At 47.0% G+C, this 23419-nt stretch overlaps 1 protein-coding gene across 4 annotated transcripts in view; it reads left to right on the top strand.

Annotated features, from left to right (window-relative positions):
• Positions 1–990: 990 nt before the first annotated feature.
• Positions 991–23419, top strand: part of ALX4 (ALX homeobox 4) — a 63865-nt gene continuing 41436 nt past the window's right edge. The window contains exons 1-2 of one of the 4 annotated variants that reach the window (XM_075927529.1): positions 991–4507; positions 5743–6138. In XM_075927529.1, coding sequence (XP_075783644.1) covers positions 5745–6138 — 394 coding nt within the window. In that variant the 5' untranslated portion in view covers positions 991–4507; positions 5743–5744. Of the gene's footprint in view, positions 4508–4582; positions 6139–23419 lie in introns of those variants that run through there. The other 3 variants (XM_075927531.1, XM_075927530.1, XM_075927528.1) reach the window with 3 other exon arrangements.

Genomic DNA, 23419 nt, shown 5'->3' with positions numbered 1-23419 from the left:
GCCACTGAACAGGTGGTGAGTGTATCTGCAAATATCTGTCCAGCAGGAACAAACTGTGTGCAAAGCAAAAAGGGAGACCCTCAAATGAAACAATGGACAGAAGAAATTCTCTTCTCCTGGGATCAAACTACTAGAAACCGAGCTTTGATCAGATTTAAAAAAATAATCTGTGCGCAAAACAAGCGCGCAGTAGCGTTTGTTCTCCCAAGAACCTAGAGCGTGTGGGAAAAAAGGGAGACCTCAGTGCAAAATCTCAGCAATTCTTCAGCAAGCCTCTCTGATCTACACAGGCCGCTCTCCGGAGTTTCCGCTCGATTGAAGTGACGCTAAAAGGAAGCCTCCGACACTTATGGAGCAGATGCTGGTACAACCGCTACCGATTTTAACTAGTTTGCATCAGGGCGTAAAGAAAGAGGGTGATTATTAGCGTGCAGCGCAACAAGGGTGAGATGTGCCCAGCTGTGGAAAGAACGTCTGTAACCTCCCCCCCCCCCCCCCAAGGTATAGCCCTTGAATTCTCAGTGTGGGGAAGGAGGGGGTGTGTGTGAAATAGCAGCGCTGTGTCCAGCGTGTGGATGGGGGGAACTGAGAGGAGGAAAAACGGCTCCGAATTCTGTTTTCCTCTGAGTCCTGAAGTGAAAGGTTCAAACCCACCAGTCTATAACCTGGGCGGCAGTGAAAGCCCATGCTTCTATGAGAATTTAGCCAGCAGCTTACAATGCTCCCTCCAAATTCGCTATCCTCAGCGGACAATTAAGACGTCAGGCTAGCAAGAGATCGAGCTGCACAGATCATTGTATCCACATGGGACCCTACAGGCGCGTGGTTACTTGATGCAAGAACAAAAATGAGCCAAATTCAGCTTTGGTGCCAACTGTTTTGGTGTATGCAATACCAGGAAAGGATTTGGCCAATAAAGAGCCATGAGGCTGATCCGAAGTCCATGGAGGACTCTGATGACTGGGGCGGGAGTGGGAGGGGGGGTTGGATCGGGTCCCATTTCTTCAGAGGGTCCTTTCATCACCCATGAAATGTGCTTTTTTGTTTTAAAAAAATAGGTCTCAGAATTCCGGTAAGGAAGGCCATGAAATCAGTTTCTCCCAGCAGTGCCCAGAAAGGACTGTGTGTTTGTATAGTGGGAGAGGCAAGTAAAAAGGTAAAAGGCGTAAAACGTAAAGGCCAAGCGCGCTGTTGCCATGCTAACTAAGCTCCAGAAATAGAGGCAACATAAAATCCTCTGCGAGAAATTATAGAGCTTAGCTCTAAATGTATCCCGCCAGCAGGCGCACCAGCAATGGCATTATAAACAAGTTCCCCTCATCTCTCCTATCGGGTGCAAAAGGAGCTCGTGGCTTGGTATTCCGGGGCAAAGCCTGTTAGAAAACACATGAGCGATGGTTTCCAAGAGTAAGTCTCTGTCAAAGCACTGAGGGGAAGAAGGTGTGCAAGAATATCCGCCCCCACCCTTTGAAAGGAGCCCGCTCGCTCACTTGGGGGTTTTATCCAAAACTTGGAGACATCTCCCAAGGAATAATGGGAGAAATTTGCCCATGGGAGTGCTGGAATCTCCCCTCTCCCAAGCTTCGGGCTGGGGACAATTACAACAAAGGGGTCTTTTAGCAAAGTGGGGGTACACAAAATGAAGTGATCAGAACTGTGGGCTGATATGGTCTCACAATCAATACTTTAACCATGAATTCCATTCCTTCCATGCCCATTTCGACGTCCCTCTAAGGTTTCTAAAATAGCAATTGAATTCAGCCCCTTGTCCAAAGCTGAGCAGTTTGCCCAGAGAAATATGTTGGCTATTTGACAGATGATATCATTAAGAATCACTAATCCGAGAGTTTAATACAAATGCCCAGTAAATCATAAATCATATCATCAATCATATCTACATGCAACGATATGACAGAATCTGTTTAGATAACATAATACAAATGTGTATGACATTGTGTCTCTGCGTAGACATGTTTACAGATTAATTGCTGACCGCTGTATTTTTCATTAGCTACCACGCGAGGCTGGGTTTTCCATTAGACCGAAATAGACGTTTATTTTGGAGCCTGAACTGCTTGAATAATCCTCTGTCCAAAGATGGCATCGCTACCATTTAAATCGACTCCTCTGTTTCTGTTCCAGTCGTGAATAGCTGTATGAAATTAAAACTTTGCAAGGATGCGCCGCGCTAGGTCTTTCCCTGTGTGCAGCTGATAAGATGGATCAATCTCTGTGTGTACCTGCTCCCAAAGAAGCCCAGATCGTGGTGGTTTGGGAAGGAGGGATTGGTTTCGCAAACAGGTCCGGTTCACTGAAAGCTGGCTCGGTCAAACACAACTGGTCTCAGGCAAGCGGAGGGTCGATGTATGTAACCCTTCTCCAGAAAGAACTCTCCCTTCCCCCCAGCATAACGATAATAAACGGAAGCGATCGTGATTTGAATGAAAAAGCCAGCCAGGATTTGTGTATTCGTTTATTATCCAACCAGGCTCCGTGTTGGAGGCTGTTCAAAGAAAGGTGCGCTTTGGATTTCGCCTCGATTCTGTTTCTCGCGACCCGATCAACAAATATTGGGGTCGCTTCAGTCAGATACCGGCCTGGTCAGGGAGTTTCCTGCGACTATTAGACGGATTTGATAACATTCCTTTCCGAGTCTGGCTTTCTAGGACAGCCGGAAAGTCGAAAGGGGTTTTATTTTTTCCTTCCCTTTCAATAGAGGAACGAAAATCTGTTCCCAGTCAGTAAACATGATAGTCTGGGGAAATCAGCTGTGGGCTTATATTAATTTGGAGCAGAGACGCTGTATCATCATAGCCTCAGTGTTTGCTTTTATTCGTTTACACAGCTTCCTTTACAACCAAAAATAATCACCGCTCCTCTTCGCGGAGGCACTTTGGACAAAAACAAAGCAGCACAGATATGCCCAGCAATTCGCCAATTATTTTTAATCGCTAGTTTTCAGTGTGTTGTCCAACTACCCTTTAACTCGGTAACGGTTCCTGAATTAACCTCTCACTTCCAGTGACACAAATTGGTCATTAGAGAGGGAGAGTTTTATAGCAAACCTTTTCACAGCGCGGCAGATTAGCCTTGATTGGAAGCTAATTGAATTTTCGTGGCAACTTGATGCAGCTAGTAGTGGAGAATAGCCTCACTGGACAGAGCCTTGCTTTCAACCCTCCAGAGCTGCAAGTTATGATCATGCCCAGTGTAGTCTGGATTGAGATGATATTGTCGTTCATTTCTCTGTTGAAGAGAAGACCAAACGCCAAGTACCATGCCGCGCATTTTTATTCCCAGCGTTTTGAAACACCCCCACATTTCTTGATTAGGCTGGTTAAGGCTGGTACTGATTCTTTGCCAATAGACTTGACTTCGAAACCGCTGGCTCGAAACCCCTTTATTCCACACGCACAAAGACGTATTCTCCTTCATTCCTGAGTCTAAAAGTTCAGTGAACTCGAGCTAGTGGCTATAAAACTGGAGCCGGACCTGGAAAAGATGCGATTATCTTCAAGGCGAAATACTCACCGGGTAAAGAGACCCAGAGGAGAAGCTCAGGGTTGGGTTTTCTCTGAAGATTTCCCACTGGCCGTCCAGAAGTGGGGTTATTTTAGAAAGACGTGAATGCATCGAGTTGATTTGGTTTTTATTAAGTCGTAAGAGAGAGGGAGAGCGAGGACTGTGGGACGGCGTGGGGAGGGGGGGGGCAAAAAAATGAGGAAAGAATTAAGCAGGTAATAAAGAGAATGAGGAAGGAAAATCCGCTGAAAGCTTTCTTGGATCAGAAACTTGACCAAGCACAGCGCTGCTGCTCTGCTCTGAGGGGGGGGGGGCTTGAAAATGTTTTGAAATCTAATAAATGAATCCATCTTTGGCGATTGCACCAGGCCCTCACGAGAAACCCGGGAGTGTCGCTAGGATCAAGGGCAGCCCCTCTTGCTGTACCAGAATGGGTTTAGCACTGAGGCGCGATCGCGATGTTTGTCAGGCCACCATATTTACAGCGGGGGTTGTGTATTATTGTACCACACTCCCTGCCTGCTGGCACAATCCGCTTCTGAGCGTCTAAACGGCTTCGCTCCGCAGGCCCCTCCCTGCCAGGTTCCTCCTTTGCGATCGGGGTGTTATTCCCTAGGCCTGCTCGGCTCCATTCGAATGGGGCAGCGTTCCTTTCCCGGCCATAGACCTCAGTCTGAGCACGGGTGCGTCTCCCCCGCGCCCGAGGTGTGTGTGTGGGGGGGGGGGCACATTTGCAAAAGCCCAGCGTGTATATTTATAGACAAGCGTCAACTCTCCCCTCCCCCCCCCCCCACACACACCGGTTGCCCGGACCTTGGGCCCACGGCTCGCTTAGGAGCAGGAGCCGGGCCTCCGGTCTCCAGCGACTTGTAGGCTCATCTCCCTCGTGCAGGAATGTCCGGCGGCCAGGAAAGGGTTAAGGGCCCTCAGCCTGAAGAGCTGTGGATGCAGTTTGCGTAATATCTTTATTACCGAAAACTTCAAGGTAAGAGCGCGATAGAAACCAGATGTGAGGGAGGGAAGAAAGGCGGGGAGGGGGGGGGGGGTAAGTGTAAGGGGCAGCAGGAGTTAACAAAGTGGAGTCGGGTTCAGCTGATGGGACCGGGGCGATACCGATTTGCTTGTAAACCCCTTTGGGGTTGCCATTGACCTTTGGGTCCAGGAAAGCCTTTTCCAGTCCCCCTGCAGGTTCCAGCCTGACAGCCTCGGAGCCAGGTTCTCTATAGAACCGCTTCTCTGCTACCGGGGGTGTTATAATACAAACGTCCTGAGCAACAAAGCAGTGTGTACGTAGCAACGTCTGCAAGAGAAAGACACGTGAAAACCCTCCCTGGGTTGTACCGGTGATCAGAATTTCATACAACTGCTAATAAACAGCCGTAGGCGCCAGAGCGAAGTTGCCCTGGGTATGGAGTGGCTGCCTTCAGCTCTTACTCAGGGGACCCCGCAGCAACACTTGAAAGGGTTTCACAGTCCCTGGCAGCCCTGGAGAGGGCAGGAGGAGCGGGGGTGCTGCCAAAGGGTTAATTGGGGGAAAGGGTGAAGGTCTTAAAGGGATATGGCTCGGGAGCTCCATAGTGGTTTTAATAAAGCACCTAAGGGAGGGGGGGGGGGGGAAAGTAGGGAGTTACAAAACGTAAGGTCCCTGCAGCTGCGTTGCAAAATCAATAGTGAAGAGGCCAGAACGAATGGAGTGTGTCATCCCCATTAAATTGTTCCCGGCCCTTCCGCCCTGCACAGAACCCCATATTCATCCCCTAATTGCATTACTGTCATGTGTTGGGTTTTTCTATTTTTTAATAATAAAAAGTTGGTTTATGCCAAAAGATTCCCCCCTCGCTGCTCTCCTGCTTCCTGGGCCCCCTCCCCTCCACTGTCATCATCTGCATATTAATTGTGGGAGAGGTCTCGGGGTTTGTATGCGCTGGGGGGGGGAGGGAGACTGTGGAGAAGAGTCTTTCTTTGGACTAGCTCGGAGGGTGAGGCGGAGAGTGAGTGTGAGCTGGAGAGGGAGGAGGGGGAGACCCCTTTCGCTCTGCAAGATCTTGAGGGGGCTTTGGAGATCTGGTCAGCTTTCAGGAACATCTGAATCCTCTTAGAGCTGCCTGGCCCAGCTGTGCGTGTGCATGTGAGACAGAGAGCGAGAGAGGGAGAGGGAGAGCGGCAGGCTCCTGGTGCCCCTCCAAGCGCATTAAGGACACTCGGGCCTTTTAATTTTAGGAATGAATGCTGATACTTGTGTTTCTTATTGTGATCCGGCTGCCATGGATTCCTACTACAACGCAGCCTCCCAGAGCACAGAGGGCTCCTCGCCTTTTAGGGCATTTCCAGCAAGTGACAAGTTCAGCCCTGCTTTCCTGGCCAGCAAAGGACAAGGCTTTGGTGACAGCAGCAGTAAGTGCCGGAGCCGCTATAGCCAGCAGGAATGCCAGTCCCTGGATGGCAGCGGGCAGGCTCCCAGCGCTGCTGGGGCACCGGGCTCCTTTAGCAAATACCACCCGCAGCAGCAGCAGCATCTCTACATGCAGCGAGGCCCCTGCAAAACTCCTCCGGAGAGCAACCTCAAGCTGCAGGAGACCAGCAACCACAACGGAGCCCTGCAGGTCTCCTGCTACGGTGAGTCCAGTGCAAACGGCTCCGGCCCCGGGCTGGGTCAGTTGCTGCTGACAGTGGCTGGGGCGGCGGGGAGGGAGATGGGAAGAGAGGCGCGCAGAAGCGCGTGTTTGGTGTACCGGGGGCCACAGGCTTGGGACCTCCCGTGTGCGCTGTGTCCCTGCTCTGACTAAAGCCCGGCGGGAAACAACCGGGATCCGTGCCAGAGTGAGGACGGCGGGATCGGGCCTGTTTCTACCAGAGTGTAGGAGGTAAATTGATTCGGGGTCCTACCGGGGTCTTCCCAGCAAGCACTTGGAGCGATATCCCGGCCCGAGCTGTTCCCTTCATACTGCTCAGCCTGTGCAGCCTGAGCAGTGGGTCCTGTCTTCCACTGCAGGCGAGCTCATGGCACGGGAGAGGAGAGAAAACAGCCGCGTCCTCTCCCACTACAATGCACCTACTCCCGGGAAAAGAGTGGGGTGGGATGTAGAAAAGCTACCCATTTTCCAGAGGCTGCTCTGAAATTGTGTGTGTGGGAGGGGGAACACGCCCCAGGGGAATGTATTATTATTATTATTATTATTATTATTATTATTATTATTATGTATTATTACGCATAGAACTACTGGAGTCATTTACAGACTCGCATCTCTTGAGTTTAATATTGTTATTGTTGTTTTTGTTATTTTTATAAAGTGAGAGTCTGTTTGTGTTTCCAAACATAGCCGTATTCCCAAAAACCCCTGTATTTTCTGACAGCAGCTTTCTTCCTTTTTTGAATGCCTCATTTCCTTTCGGCGCGGTGCAATGAAGTATTGTAATTTCTCTGAAACTGACGCCCACCTAGAGATTGCTATCCTGCTACTAGGCCCTTTCCAAATGACAGAAAATCCGTAATTCTGTTCTCTAAAGTCCCCAACAAGTGTTAGTGAACCCCTGCTAAATTATTGCCTAAAGTAGCTTTCTGTTTAAACGGAAATCCTAAGAGACATGTGCTCTCCTCATTATTGGGTTATCTTTATTATTCGCCTTTCCTTCCTCCCCTTTCCCCCGCACAAAAATGTCATTCTCTTGTTTTTTGCCCTGCATCTGAATAATCAAAGGTAACACTCTTGCATCCTCTTCATTTCATTAGTGGCAATTAAGACATCTCCTCGCATTGGCGCTAAGCTAAATAGAATTACACCGGATTTATTCTCATTATCTGTGTGGGGATGTGCTTAAATGACAGAAAAACGTTTGTTTAGGCGTTTCCGTTATACTTGGAGGCTCAAAAAATCCTCTTCTGTTAAAGCAAAGTGAAAATAAAATATCTCTCTATCTAATCATCGATCTAATTCTTCCTTAATTCTACGCTAATGATAGTGACTACTACGATCTGAACTCACTGCAGTCTGAATTTCACTATTTCAAAACCAAGTTTCCATGGAAGTTCATTTTTTTCCCACTATTCCATCAAACAAAAGTTACCGAAAGCATCTCTAGTTCGAGAAGGAACAAGAGGAATAAAGAGAAAGCAGAACACTAGCTATGCCGCTCAAAGTGAGCAAGGGAGAAGGGTTACAAAAGAGACAGGAGAACTGCGAGGCAGCCTTCTGCGGCTCCTGCTTTTCCACAGTGCGGCTGCGGTGTGCTGGGGTTATTTCCCATCCGTCCTTCCTTAGTTCCATTTTCTTTGAACTCTGGTTCAGATTATGTCTGGGCTTCTCCAATTGCTTTTATTTAATTATTGACTTTCTCTCCATGCACCTCCCTTCCCCCTTTCCAGACTTGAAACAAGTCAAAGGCACCTTTACCGCTCCCTCCCCCCCAACATCTCCTGAAGGCTTCGAGTGTTTGCTGACTATAGGAAAAGCTGGAAGGGACGGGGCCCGGGGTTACATTAACAAGCCATCCATCACTCATGCTGCAAGGAGCTGGCCTGGGCAGCCCCTCTCAAAGGGGTGCAAGGAAGAGAGATGCTTTGAAATGCGCATCCAAGCAGGCTTCAGTTGCACTGGACGCAGTCCCCGTTAGCGTCACTCTATGTCCCTGAAGGACAGCTGGCTCCAGAGACATAGATCGAACTAGAGTCTCCTCAAGTTCCATAGGGAAAGGCCTCCCATGTTGCTAACCCCATGATCTAAGTGAAAGAGCCATAAGCACAGCCTGAAAGCGCTGTAAAAAAAAACCCCAGCCGCTTTTAATGTTCCGAAGAAGCCCCTTTTCCCGTCCGCCAAGGGCGTGGGCTTTTGATAGTTCCAGTCCCTAACTTTCCCTCCGGCACCATTCTGGATGCGGGGAATCTGGGACATTCCTTCCCAGAAATGACAGGGGCAGACGAAATCAGAGCGGCGTCGGTTCATTTCCCGAGAACTGAAATTACTCTGCCAGTGCCCAAGACTTCAGACCCAAATTTTTTCTTCAGGGGCTTCTGATCCCCCAGAAATGCTTCAGGGAAATAGGAAACAGGGTGGCATTGATTTTGTTTGCCAGGCTTGTACTTTTTTCTCCTAAAATACCAGGTCAGGAAACTCATCATGTCTGAATTATCAAAAAGAAAACAGCGCAGGGTAAATCCTCTGCGTTCGTGGGGAATAGAGACAATGAGGACTGGGTCTAGTCTCCATTAGACAGGTTAGTGGAGCCACTCCAGACCTGCGGCGGTGTAATTGAAATCAGCGCTTGGCCCTGGGTCACTTGGTGAGCAAAAGGAAAGATAAGGGGTCGGAGGTGCTGCAAAAGTCTGAAAAGGGGAAGACCGCTTCCCCACTCGCGGTGATTTCAAAGGCTACTTCTAAATTCCACACCGCCGATCTGTTCCTCCGCGCAGCGCTAATGGCACCCCAAGAGGGAACGCGCAATGTCAGCGGCTGATCCAATGAGTTACAGCGCGTAAGCATTTTAATGCACACGCTGCAGAGCCCTCCGAGTTACCTGATACAGAGCTGTAATAGCCACATACTCACCTGGAACATTATATGTCATTACCCTCAACCTTTCAGCCACTCATTTCCCGAGACACCTCCCTGCGAATTTCAAGACGATAAATCAGAAGGTGCTGGGGCGAGAAGGAGGGGGGAAGAGAGGGAAGTGTCTCTCTTTATACTCCCCAAACATGTGCCATCGATATGTTTTCAATAACGACTTTCAGTATATTGGATTCCACTAAATAATTCGCGGAGCCTTTAACATAGATTGTAAATTCTTTGGGACAGAGGCTCTATCTGCATATGTTCTTCTGCATCTCGAGGGCTCTGCAGACGCCATTACTGGTTAATTAGCAGTGAATAATTTGATATTTGATGCGGCCATTTCTCAGAGGTGCCTGATTTCAGTTCTCTGCTAACTGGATTTCTTTTTTTTTAGGTTGAAAAATCCAAAGCGTTATCTTAGCATCTGATGACACTTTGCAAGGCAGTATAGAAACACATGAATTTAGTACTCACATTAGTGCCACCAAAAATCTTTATTCCTATCCATTAAATATGTATTTATTAATTCATTTATTTGTCTGTTATTAAGCAGAATTCCCAAATGACTTCAACTACAAGTTCTGCCGAAGAAACTAATGGCACGATAAAACCCATAACAGTTTTTACAAGTCTAGTGTCGAGTGGCTTAGTAATAAAAGTAATAAAAGCCACATGGATCCGTGATTATTATTAATTATTATTATTATTATTATTATTATTATTATTATTATTATCAATGATCGCGATGGCTACTGATTTACAGAGTTGTTGGTCAGTCATAAATATCCACAGTACAATGTGGATGGGCTGCTGCTTAGAGCAAAGAAAGGCATGCCGGTATTTCTTCTTTTCTAAAATTAAATGAACATTTCAGAGCCGTGTAAGTTGATGTGATTCCGCAGCTGAAATGGAAAAGGAGGGTTAACCCTTTCTTTGTGGGGTGCACAAGCCCAGAGATAGAATTCCTGCTTCACAAGCCGCAAAGGAAGGGGGTGGGAGGCAGCGAAAATCCGCAGGGCCTCTTGCTCAAGGGCAGGACAAAGCTTCCCGGGAAGCGAGCGAGCGAGCGCTGTATTTTTTTTTTCTCCCACCACTATGTTGAGTCGCCACTCGCACGCAGGCCGCTATATCCTGTAATGATTTGCATGCAGTGGAAATTAGCATAATTGCAATAACGAATAATCGCTCTCGTGTAGTTCTGGTTAACCAGGCCGGGCAGTTTTGCCAAACCCCAGCGTGTGTTTTCTTTTACTAATCTCGGGTTTTCGGAGTCCCTCCTGGGCAGAGTTTAGCTCCAGAATTCAGTGCCCTGTGGATACAGTCACGGCGGTTAGGAATGGGCCGATGAGCATCGCAGGCGAACTCCTGGCGTTGGTCAGCTGTTTGTGTGTCTGTATTAGCTAGTTCAGTGGCCGCCAACCTCATCCCAAACGGTGACATGAAGCATGCTGCCTGGGCTGGGTTGTCTTCCTCCCCCTTCCCCCCTCCAGCGCATCGGTTTTAGACTGGCGCTGCCCTATTGGCTTCACTGGAGTTAGCCCGAATTTGCCCTGCCCGGAGCGGAGACTCGGACACCGGCGCCCGGGAGAGTCACGTTGGGATGACGATGAAACACACTTGGCCTCACACCAGAGGGGAAAGCGGCGGATTCGAGCGGGTCCCAAGAAACAATAGGAGGGGACCCCCCGGGCCCCAGGAAACAATAGGGGGGAATCCCCCCAGGAAACAATGGGGAGAATCCCCCCAGGAAACAATAGGGGGGGCCCGTTCCACTCTAGCGTGATAACAACCACCACCCGGGACCGGTTAATGCCGATCGTGCAGGGCCGGGCCTCCGGGCGCCTTTGCGATAGACCGAGGGATCCCTGTGCCCAGAGCTGACCTAGCACTCTGGGCTGGGGGGGGGGGGAGAGAAGGAGGGATGCTCCTGGCCTGAGGTGGTTCCCATCATAACCAGGCTTTCCAGACTGGTTGCAAGGCTCTCGGCGCCCCCACTGTACAGAGTGTCTCAGCGCCCCTGGGGTGGGCTCCGATTTCGCAGCTGTTCGGTGCTGAGCCCGGGCTGCGGGAAGCGAGCCTTTGGGCTCACTGCACCGCCCGCTTCGTGTTAGTCCCACCAGAGCCGAGCGTGACCAACGAGTGTGGAGACTTGAAGGTTTGGCGCTCGTGGCCTCCGCAAACCAGGAAAAATGCCGTTTTATTTGCTTGTGATTTTCCTCTGAGTTTACTGCCCTGTTAAGCGATCCGCCCTATATCTCACTGTCCAACTGGCGGGAGAGCGACTTAGGAGTGCCGAGAAAGTACCTACGCGGGCTTGTCTCGCCAGAGTTAGCCCCTCTGTAAAATTCCAGAGGAGCCTTTTCCTTGACCCCTTTATCTCCTCGCTTTGCCCCCTGCGAATGCCCCCCTCCCATCAGATCCTTTGGGCCTCCGCCGGTGCGTACTGTACCCTGAAACTGAACAACCTATGAAGTCCGATCCTAATCCCCTCACAATGAGATCCTAACCCCTCCCCTTTTCACAATGAAACCATGAAGTTTTGGATGCGCACATAGGAGGGGGATCGATCCTGAGCCCAGGACCCTTCCCCCAGGTTTTGTCTTCACTAGCAAACTCGGACGGGATGAAATCCTGGTTCACTCTGCCGGAATTGCGCTACTAAAGGAGGGGCACTGGAACGAGTCCTGCCCGCAGACTCAGCCCATACCCACTCCTCGTTCTGAATAGCTCTTTCCCTTTGTTAATTTCAACCGCGGGTGCCTTGTTGATTTCCGTTGGGGTTGGCTAGTTTCTGTCGCCCGCCGCCCTCTTCCGCCTGGATCACAAACACACAAAACCCCTTAACTCGGCCCTCCGCGTTTTTCTGGTCGTCAGCATCTAAAGCTTGGGAATGAAAGCAGCGGTCGGGCTTTGTGCCGGTGTCCCACATGAAACGCTGTTAGCTGCTGGGCTGGAATGTCCCATCCAACCCTACAGATGTGAAACAAACTGCAAAGATTCTGTGAGGGTGTGAGGTTTATGGATTTATTTTTTTCAAAACAAACTTGTTGTATCTAACCTATAAAAAGCGTGTGGCTGCCATGCGCGTTGCTTTCTATTTGTACAGTACTTCCAAGGCCATCTACTGGATAGTAACTATAAATATAGCATCAAGAGAGTTCTAGCGGACAACAGAAATGCTTCTAGCTCATTTGTGGCGCATTTCGGTTGCGGTGTCATTGAAGCGAATGAAAGGTGTTAGTTTGCCTTAGTGGTTTCCATTCCGCATTGCCAATACAGTACCCCCACTAGTCCCATGCATCCATTTTGCAACAGACAAGGAAATGGTCCGATCACTTCTTGTACAATTTAATTTCTAAATTCTGTTTGTTTTCGCTGAAATCAAAGGGCTGGGAGTGACCCAGACTGGTCAGACAACAAGATGGGTCGTGGAAACCAAATCTCGGAATCTAGTGGCACAGAACTCGGGTCTGATCTTTGTACAATAGACTTTGTATATTACGAATAGAATTTGCGCGCGTACCCACAGTGAAAGCGTCTCTATCTGAATGCAACAGCAGTGCTTCCTCTCTCCACACCCCCTCCCCGGCAGTCAAACTAACAATTATGGATTATTCCCCAAACTGGAACCAAGAAAAAACCACACCTAAGAGCTGGTTATGTTTTGGTTTAGAGGTGAGGAGAAACATCAAGTGGTTCGTATATTACAGTAATCTGAATTGCGATTTCTTTTGCGTAGAGGTGAGGTAAATTACATTTCTTGGGGGGAAATATTGCTGCCTTGAAATACTTCTTTTTTCTTTTCTTTTTTTTTTTTAAGAAGGGGGAAAACTGTTAGGGGAATGAAAGAGAAGTATGCACTGGGATGTTTGCTCAGAGGGTGAGGTCAATGCAAATTGTTTTTCCTGGCATGGGAAAATCTTTAAGTACCCAGTTATACAAATAATAAAGATTTACTTTATTTCCGAGTAAATATCAAATGCGATCTATAACGCTTGATTGGTAAGAGCAGAAAGAAATTGCCATATGAATTAAAGGAGCTCCCCAGGCTGTTTTTTTTCTGGTATATTTCTGTTGACATTTTTGCAAAATACCGTCTCAGAATATGCAAGCACTTTAAACGTGGGGATAGAACTATCTTTGCTCCAGAATGAGCCGTTGTCTATAGCTTTTGTCTTTAGCTAACAATATCAAAAGATATTTGGGGCCTGATCCAAAGCCCACTGAAGTCGATGGAAAAAGGTCCCATTGACTTTAATGGACTTTGGATCAGGAGCATAAAACGCAAAAATCCCTGCCTTGAAGGTGTCGGTTGAGAAGTCCCTAATCCGCTGTGATCAGGGCAGCCAATCTCCTTTTCGGTCTCTGCCCGCTCCAAGCAGGGCTAAGGGCTCACGTTATAGTAGGAGTCTCCTGCCATTTGTCCTCTACGTGAGAAGCAGTTTTATTGAGGGAAATATCAGCTCGTCCACATCTGCCTGAGTCGAAATGGGGGGAGGGGATGGTTTGGGGGCCGGTGGGTCACACATAAATGGCTCTTCCTGTATGTCTAAGGGGTTGCCACAGTTTCAATATGAACATTTAGTGTAGAGGTGAAAATATAAGGACCCTGCAGAGGAAATGCCCAAGGTGTGAGCTGCCTAGTGCGTGTGGCTAGAGGACAGCTACCGATAGCCAGGGAAAGGAGGTGGGAGAGAAGGCCCGTTTTGGCGTATTTCGCTGCTTACAATGTGTCTAGCGATCCCCATCTATCAGGCTGCCTTTCTTTTCCATTTCTTTCTGCCCAGCAGATCCTTGGGTGCTAGGAAGTTGAGGGAGGTCATCTTGAGAAGCTCCCCCTCCTTTACGTTCAGATGGGCCGGGAGGCCATTCGGAGATATGTATGGTTGGTTGCTTACCCTCACTATCCATGTGTGCGTCTACACTGCAAGGCTATTTCCAGATACCATAAGTATCCTGAAATAGATACCCAGCTTTCCCTTATTTCAAAATATTTTTCAAAAGAATGGGCATGCTATTTCCCCAGCTCAGTAAACCTTGTTGCAGGAGGGATAAGAGCTGGCTGGAAATAGCATATTATTTCAAACTTTAGCACCATGTAGATGTGCCAAATTTCACAATAAGCTATTTTGAAGTAAAATCAAAATAAGATACACAATTTGCATAGTGCAAATTGGATATCTTATTTCAAGTTTAAGGCTAGTCTGGATGCACCCCATGTGCAAAAAGTCCACTAGCTCTGAGACAAAGGGTGCAACTACCCTGCACAGTAACTAGAAATAAGATACAATTTGAACTGTGCAAATTGCATATCTTATTTCTATGCTATTTTGAAATAGCTTATTTCATCACTTGGTACTGTCTACACAGAGCCAAATTTCAAAATAAAATGCTATTCTGAAATGATCCTTAGGGTATGTCTACACAGCAACATGGTTTCAAAATAACTAGCATTATTTTGAAATAACTTAGTCCCTAACTACAGCAGGAAGTTATTTTGAAATAATATCAAATACTGTCAAGCTAGAGGACTTCTTACTCTGACTTTTGTAACCCTCATTGTACAAGGAACAAGGGAAGTTCAAGGAAGAGTGCTTTATTTTGAAAAGTGCTGTGTAGATGCCCCCAATTTCTATTTCAAAATGAGCTACACAATTGACACAGCTCTATTTGCATAGCTTATTCCAAGTTCAGCCCTGCTGTGTAGATGCACCGCGATCTGCGCATGGGCAGATGGCCGGAACCGGCTCTTCTGGGTTACAATCTACTCACCACAGGCGAGTAGATTGTATCATTTGTCAAGCCCTGCTTATACTCCTCATAGAATGAGGTTTACATGGAGGTTAGAATAGTGATCTGGTAATAACAGGCTTGCTGTGAAGATGGAGGATAGCTATTTCAGGATACTCCAGTATCCCAAAACAGCATTGCAGTGTAGACTACAAAATATTCAACTGCCCCATTCCTCCCGCTTCAAGGCGTGTCCCAGTTCAATGATGGTATGTTATTTTGAAATAATGCTGCTCTGTAGACATAGCCTAATAAGTCACCCTCGGGGCTTACCAAGGTACAAGGGATGGATGTGAGCTAGCTTGCTGCATTATGGAGGCCAGCTGAGTGGAAGTTTGAGGAGTTCCCAGACAGGACACAGCAGTGCAACCCCTGTGCACCGCAGGCCTTCGTTAATATCCCCCTGCTCTTATGTGATCCTGACCATCAGCAGGTGGAGTCGAACCGCCATCTCTCTCCCAATGGGGAAACGGGCAATTAGACACACAAATAAACTAGCCATTAGCATCAGAATGAGGTGGGTTCTTTTTTAAATGTGATTTTCTGGGCTTCATCCTCCTGTCCTGTTGCATCGATCAAAGGCAGCCGGAGCTGCAGAGAGACTTTTGTTTCGGGCCCATTTTTCTTCCTTTAATCCGCCTCCCCGCAGGCAATAATAGATTGAAAGTCCGTAAGAGCGGACCCCACTGGGGCAGCTGCTGGCGGTGCCTGAAGAGGGGCTCTCACACACACCTATCCGGCCCCCCATCACGTTCCCCCCTCAGCTAAAGCCCCTTCCTGCGGTCACGTGCGCAAGCCAGCGGTGCTGGGCAGGGATCAGAGCCGAGCTGGAGCTCAGGGGGGAGCCAGCCTGTCTCCGGGCCGCGCCGGAATGGGGCAGGTTTGACAGGTTCTGAACTTTCACTCCCCTCGGAGGCTGGGAACCCGGCTCTGCTCCTGACCAGGCTCGGGGGAGACGCGCGCTACCTGCAGCTTCTCCTCAGCAGGCAAGAGCAAAGGGCGGGGGCGGAGGAGGAACTGTGGTGGGGAGTGAGGGTAAAGGATGAGTACGGGAGCGCGCTGGGGGAAGGGAGGAGGGGGCGCGCCAAGCCAGCCTAGCGGGGAAAGCGGGCAGGAAGAAACCCCGCGTGCCAAGCCTGAAGATGGGGGCTGGGGGAATGGGGCGCTGCCCGGAAAGGCCAGAGCGGGACCCGGCGCGCCGGGCCCATGCAGAGAGAACAGGGAGGCAGACCGCGAAACGGGACAAAGCGGGAGCAAGGGAAGGAGGCAGCGAGCAAGCGGAGCAGCCGGCCCCGCAGTCCTGTGAGGGGAAGCGGCCCCTTCCCAAACGTTGTCACGTCGGGCTGCTGGGCCAGGGCCGCGCCGCAGGGCTCCCCGAGGTGCAGCTGACGCTGCTCTGGCGCTTGCCGCCTCTTTCGTACAATAGGGCCACCGGCTCCGCCAGTCACAGGCGCCGGCAGCACGCTCCCCGGGTGGGGCGGGGCGGGGCGGGAGCGCGCGCTCCAAGGAGTTGGGCTCGGCTCGGCTCTAAGCGGACACTGGAGGGAGCGGAGTCCCCCCCATCTGCGCGCACAAACCGGCAGGGTTTCCTCAGCGAGCGGCGGCTGAGTCGAAGGTACGGCTCGCGCGTGGCCCTGGCGCTCCCCAAGCGGATCCCCCCCCAGTCTGTTCCCAAAGCGCTTTGCTTCTCTCGGCTTGGCCGCCAGAGCTGGTGTGAGACGTTTATAGGGTTCCTGAAGCAAGCTGCTTAGAACAGCGATGTGTCAAAGGACCGGGAGCTTCCCCTTGACCTGCCACTTTCTCTTCTAGGCAGGAGGCGTCTTTAGGGCTGTTTATGTTCACGTTGTCCAGTGCGGCTTGGAATTAGCTCTGCTTTACCTGTCGCTTTCTGCAAAGGTTTTCCAGCAGCAGCAGCAGCAGCAGGGGGAGGAAAAAGAGTCTTAAATGTTTATTAATCGGGATTGTTTTGAAAGCAACACCCTGTAAAATAGATGAAGAAACTGATGGGGAAAGAGACTTGGGGATACTTAAATAAATGTGTCTTTTACTATAAGAGTTTGATGTAGGAGTCCCATTAACAATGTATATTATTGCCAGATAGCACAAATGAGCTTTGTGTGTGTGTGTGTGTTATCTAGGGCTGCAGGCTGTTTATTTTGTGCTCCCTTTTGAGGGTATTTTCACTGTGGTTGCATGACTAACTGGCGGGAGTGATTCACTGGCTGCTTTATGGCTGACTGCTCAAAACAAGTTGTGAATCAAAAGAGATGTTTTGGCTTTAGTTTCTAACCTCCCAAGTTAATGCACTCAGAGTTTAAGGGGAGCTAATGTGCAGACTTCAGTCCCTCAGATCTAAAAGATTTATCCCTTTCCAAGTCCTGCATGCAAAGCCTTGATGAGTTTCCCTTGTAAGAGGGAGAGGGTGTCTTGGTGGCTCTTAGCCAAAGTCTAGTGCTTAAGGAGATCTCCAGCCACATCCATAGCCACTTAGTTGTCCAAGTGCCTGGCTCTGTTGTCAATTACATACTGACATTTTTAAAGTTATTTATTATCTTATCAGTAACTTTGCACTTCTATAGCAGCTTTCCTCCATTGGGCTCTAAGCACTCTGCAAAAATGGGAAAGTATCATTAGCCCCATTTTACAGTTGGAGAAACTGGGGCCCAGAGAAGGAATGTGATCTGACCCGGGCTGCACTGTGAATGTAATGGCAGAATCAAGGACAGAAACGAAGTCTTTTGGTGGGCAGACCCTTATTCAAAGTATTAACTTGTAGCAGATCAGATGTTTATATGTGCCATGACCTCTCTTTATCTTTAGCTAGATAACTTTGCAAAGGACCTCAATTGCCTACATTTTCGAATGTAAATCTGGGTGACTCAGTTGTTTGGATGTCCAACTTGAGATGAGGCCTAGATTTTCTGAAAATGCTCAACATCAGTCTCAGAAAAAAGGGTCTCTAAGATGTTTCATACTGGGAATTCAAAAAATCACAAATCAAACGGTGTTTTTTGAAAATGTAAAGCCAATAGCTTTGTAGAAAAGTATTTTTAAAAAAGAAAGAGCATTTGCTCACAAGTCTAGACTGCATTGCTATGTTGGGATACCGGAAGTATCCCAAAATAGCAATGCTGCGTCCAAGGACTGCGGCCGCTATTTCAGAAATTTTTTTGAAATAGTGGATGCGTTCTTTCACCCTCCCTGTAAACCTCGTTCTATGAGGAATAAGGGATGGCTTGAAAGAGCACTTTATTTTGAAATTTGGCACCATGTAGATGTGCCCAATTTCAAAATAGCCTCTTTAGAAATTAAATCAAAAAATGATACACAATTTGGTATGCAAATTGCGTATCTTTTTTTCAATTTTACAGTGTAGTCTAGACATAGCCTCAGAATTAGGAAAAACCTGAGGAGCTCCACAGCAAGCCTAGGACCTTTATGATTCAAGAATGTTTATGTAGTACAGAAATATTTCATATAATTTATAAGGAGAGTGTTATGTTAATTTATACTAGTCTTTTCAGGTGCTTTAAAGTTTTAAGTGGCATTATGTATACTGAGGGAAGAAAACAAATGATGTTTAACTCTGTGAATAGATTTTCAAAAATGTTATTTATTGCACTTCACAGCTTTTGTTTCCAATCTAATGAATGCATCTCTCTATTTCCACTGTTAATTAAAATGAACTGCTATGTTAGGAATGGTTCTACTGACCTAGATCTTTGTATGATCTTCTTTCCATCTGGGAAAGATTGCAGGGCAAGCAGAGGAGAAATATCACAGTGGGAAGGGGAATGGAGGAAGAGGGATGCAAAGCAAAAGAGAAACGGAGAAAGCTGTAATCAGTAGTGAGAAGAGGCAGACAGAAATTTCTATGAGCTGGGTAATGTGAGCAGAGGGGTTTCACTGTGGTCTGAATACAAATGCAGAGGGATGGATATTGTTTTGGTGGAAGAAACCTCTCAAAATCAAACCAAAAAGGCAATGAGGAAGACAAGAAAAGCATCCGTGGTATGATTTTGAGAGACAAATGGAGAGAATTTTTTTGGGTAGCATGCTCATTAGAAAAGAGGCTGAGAATATTGACCAGGGAAACTGTCTTCTATTTGGCCCCTGCTTAGTTTAAGGAAATAGATATTGCATGTACTTCTTGGTAAATAAACAGGATTACATCAAATAAATACCTGTCTCTATTCTTAATTATTCCTCTTAAATGAATCAACCTCCAAGACCCCAAATACTGGCTAACCACTCAGCTCAAATGTGTTAATAAGCTGATGTTAAGGATGGGATCCAGTTTCCAAAGAGAAAAATTGGGAGTTGGTGATTCATGATGCCCTGAAGTGGCGCACATGATAGGTGTACTCATAGACATCATAGGCGGACAAAAGAAAATGAAACAAAACCAGAAGTTATTAAATTAAGATCTAAATAAAAAAAGCTGGAAGATTCACAAAAGTCATCTAAAGGTTTCCTGGGACAGAAATGAGAGCTGGCCAGCAGGCAAAGATGATATCATTCTCAGGGCAGCAATCCTAAAGTGTCCACGGACAATGGGAGGCACCGCTACAATACTCCCCGTCTGAAATAGCAAGATGGATCAGTGAGGTGACCAGTTACCTGATTGCCATGTCTCAGAAGGCTTTCCATGAAACAGAGGAGACTAGGAATGCTTTTGTCACATTGGAACTTGAAAATATTGAGGAGATGCAGCAAGGATTTAGGGAAGTGAAAAATTGCCTTCAGAAGAAAATCCAAGTGTCACAGAGTACAGTGGAAGGCAGCCAGCCACCTAGATGAGGAATGGGGCCATTTACCACACTTCACTATCCCATTTGTAACCCACAGGGGCCCAGAAGGGAGAGGTCAGATTATTGTTCCAACTCAAGTAGTGCAAAAAATCCTCAATCTTTGAAGGGAAACTCCCTGCGAGGCTTATTTGGCTCAGTTCAATGCCATAACTCAAATAAATGGCTGGGGAGATTAACAGAAAGTATGGATTCTAGCTGGCCAGCTACAGTGATCCAGCTGCGATGGTGCAGAAGAATTTACCCCCACTGACATATCCAGACCTGGTTACAAGCCCTTGATATGTGATTTGGAGACTGCCATTTCAGATGTGGTGTCTTCTTCCCTCTCCTAGCTCTTAGTTGTGCCCTGACCAGCTTAGATTGATGGCTGAGGGCCTAAAAAGACTTGTGTTCCTGGAATGTTCACCTAGCAGTTAGGACAGGCTTCCCAGGATAAACTTGCAATGAACCAGTTTACAGATGCTCAGTGGGACCTGGATTTGCAGATTAACTAAAAGAGGCCAAAGATACCCAGAAAGGCTGGTATTTGTCACAGAACTTGAATCTTTTTTTGCAGCTGTTCATCAGAAGAAGAAACAGTTGCTCATGAGGAAAATAGAAGCTGACAGTCATAAGCCCTGTAAGTGGCTAATGTGTATCTAATATGTATGATGGACAACGCTATTCTAAGTTGATTTATTGCAGTTTTGAATTATTAGAAAAATGATTCATTTGGTTTGTAAAACAAGGGAAGTCAACAATCGGGGGGGGGGGGGGAGGAATAAAGGCAAGCAGCGTGAGTTAAATGCTGGCAGTATGAAAAAACTGGCCACAAAAAAGATTGTTGTAAATATAAAGCAGACCACGACAGCGCATCACAAATGTCTCACGAAAGCGCCAGTCCCAGCTCAGGAAATGGGGAGGCATCCAAACTGAGCGGACAAAGCATGGAGATACAAGGATTAGTTTCAGAGTTTAGGCTTTGATCTGGGCAATTAAACAACAATAAAGGGAGTTTGACTATTCAATGTGTGATTTGATCTGTGAATTGAATTGTAATACTGGACACTGGCTCAAATATAATAGCTATTAAACCAATCATGGTAAGAAGCACAGGGAAACCGGATCAAAAACTGAGCCACACAATTGGTCCCAAATGGAGACATTGATGGGAGCAAAGACATTGATCCAAAAAATGGGCAAAATTGTATTTTGGGCCTCTGGATTTCAGACAAGAACTCTGGAAAGCCAAGATAGTGGATGAGCTAATATTGATTTGGATTTCATTGTGGCTAATAACTGTGTAATAAATGCCAAGAAAGATGTTCTACTAATTCAGTCTGTGGAAATTCCCTTTAAAGACGCAGCTTCATGAAGTACATAGTTTACAGGACATTGGTTTTCAGTGAGCATGTTGGTCTTGTTTCCAGGGGCAGAAATGATAACTTATGTTTCACACACCTGCTTTGGGATTCAGGTTTTCTAGAGAATGTAGGTTATAAAGAGATTCCTGATTGTTTGCTGAATGTTTCTGACAAGCAGCAAATAATTAACAAAAAACAAAACAAAAAAACACTATTGCAAAAGGTAAACCAGTGGAGTGCTAGAATTTTTTAAAAAGAGGATGGGAGGAAGATGAGCTCCCTGAGTTTCTACTGGATTTGTTCCAGTGCAGTGTTGTATATTTAAATATGGAGATGCTAAACAATCAAAGATTTCTGGCTAGGAATCGGGAGGTGTGCTTCTGAACTAACAAAGATGGTTGTACTTCACTGGTCTAACACGAGACTGATGTTGGGGAAAAAACAACCTATCAAACAGCCCCATCATCATTTACAAAAAGCAAAGAGGGAAGTGGCTTTGCAGGCCATTGTAGAAACTAATCCATAAAGTATATTTGCGTCTTTAACCTGCCCTTGGCCTCCCTCATAGTTCTGGTTAAGAAGAAAAAAATGGTAGCATCACATTCAGTGCAGACTATAGAAAATGAAAAAAGTCACTTCTCTGTTATCCTGAACAGATGATACATTGGACACTGTATCAGATTCATCCTGTTTTGTTTTCCATACACTGGATCCTAGAAGTGAGTTTTGACAAGTGGAAGAGGACTCCACTCTTAGCTTATTTGCTATACTGATATTATATCCTGGTGCATGTTAATACCTGTGAATATGAACAGATGCATTTAAAAATGGTCTGCCATTAATGTTCCCAACCTGAAAATGAACCCCAAGAAATGTGGCCTGTGTCAAAAAGGGATAACTTAGGGTATGTCTACACTAGCCCCCTACTTCAAACTAGGGAGGCTAATGTAGGCATTCGAAGTTGTAAATCAAGCCCGGGATTTAAATATCCCACGCTTGATTTGCATCTTCCCGGCGGGTCGCCATTTTTGAAATTTACAAGTTCGGACTAACTATCCATGTCTACACGCGGCAGGGACCCGGTAGTTTGAAATAAAGCCCTAGTTCGAACTACCTGTTAAACCTCAATCCAGGAGGTTCGAACTAGGACTTTAATTCGAACTACCGGGTCCCTGCCGCGTGTAGATGCGGGCAGTTAATCCAGACTTGTAAATTTCAAAAAATGGCGACCGGGCCGGGAAGATGCAAATCAAGCGTGGGATAGTTAAATCCCAGGCTTGATTTGCAACTTCGAATGCCTACAATAGCCTCCCTAGTTTGAACTAGGGGGCTAGTGTAGACATACCCTTACCTTCTGAGGCACACCATCAGCCAGGGGAGAATTTCCACAGACCAAAAAAAAATCAAGACTGTACAGAATTGGCCTGTGCCCCAGATACTCACAGAAATGCGCAAATGTGTAGGTTTCTATTTCTGTTATGGAAAGTTTATTTGTGGATTTGCGAATATTTTAAAAAGGCAAAGCATTTCAGTGGTCAGCAGAGTGCAATTCGGCATTTTTGGAGTTGAAAAGGCTTTTGTGACTGCTCCTGTCCTAGCCTACCCATGTTTCAAAACCTCTTTCATATTGGACACAGGTGTTAGTACTTACAGTGTGGGGGCAATATTGACCCAAGAACACAAGGGAATTTAAAGGGTGGTGGTTTATTGCAGCAATAGTCTAAATTCTCCAGAGAGAAATTACTCCCTCTCCTGCACCCGAAAAGAAGTCCTGGAAGTGGTTAAGGTTATAGAATATTTTCACTACTGTTTGTATGGCAGAAAGTTTGCGGTGAAGACAGACCATGCATTCCTGCAATGGCTCTTTAGTTTCAAGAATCCTCAGGGGCTACTTGCCAAGTGGTTGGAAAACCTGCAGTGCTGTGATTTCCATAGTCACAGACAGGTCTGGGCACTAGCATGGAAATGCTGATGACTTGTCCAGACAGCCTTACGAGGAGGCTAATTACAAACACTGCCCTCAGTAGAAGAACGAGGCGTTGGCTGCCCAAGGGAATGAGTGTGCTCAGGAACTGATGGCTGTTGTCTCTCGTCCCATACTTTGCAGAAGTGCAAATGTTTCAGTGGATGAACCAGGAACAGAGGGTGTGGGTTTGCAGGAATGAACTTCAGAGCAGCTACATGCTTCCCAAAGAGAAGATCCTAATAGTACAACAGTGTGTGATCAGAAAATCATTTGGCAAATGCAGCCACCTTGAAATATAGTCTTGCCTCAGTGCAGCACAAGAAGAGATTTCTGGTCAGAGTGAGAAAGCTTGGAATTTAAAGATGAACTGTTATATAGGAGTTGGGAACATCCAGGAGATGAGGTATATGTGAGTGGGATCTCCTGGGTGTACCATAC

This window comes from Pelodiscus sinensis, chromosome 4 (assembly GCF_049634645.1).
Source record: "Pelodiscus sinensis isolate JC-2024 chromosome 4, ASM4963464v1, whole genome shotgun sequence".
NCBI classification, from domain to species: Eukaryota; Metazoa; Chordata; order Testudines; family Trionychidae; genus Pelodiscus; species Pelodiscus sinensis.
The sequence above is the reverse complement of the archived record's forward strand: the minus strand, read 5'-3'. Positions and strand labels throughout refer to the sequence as shown.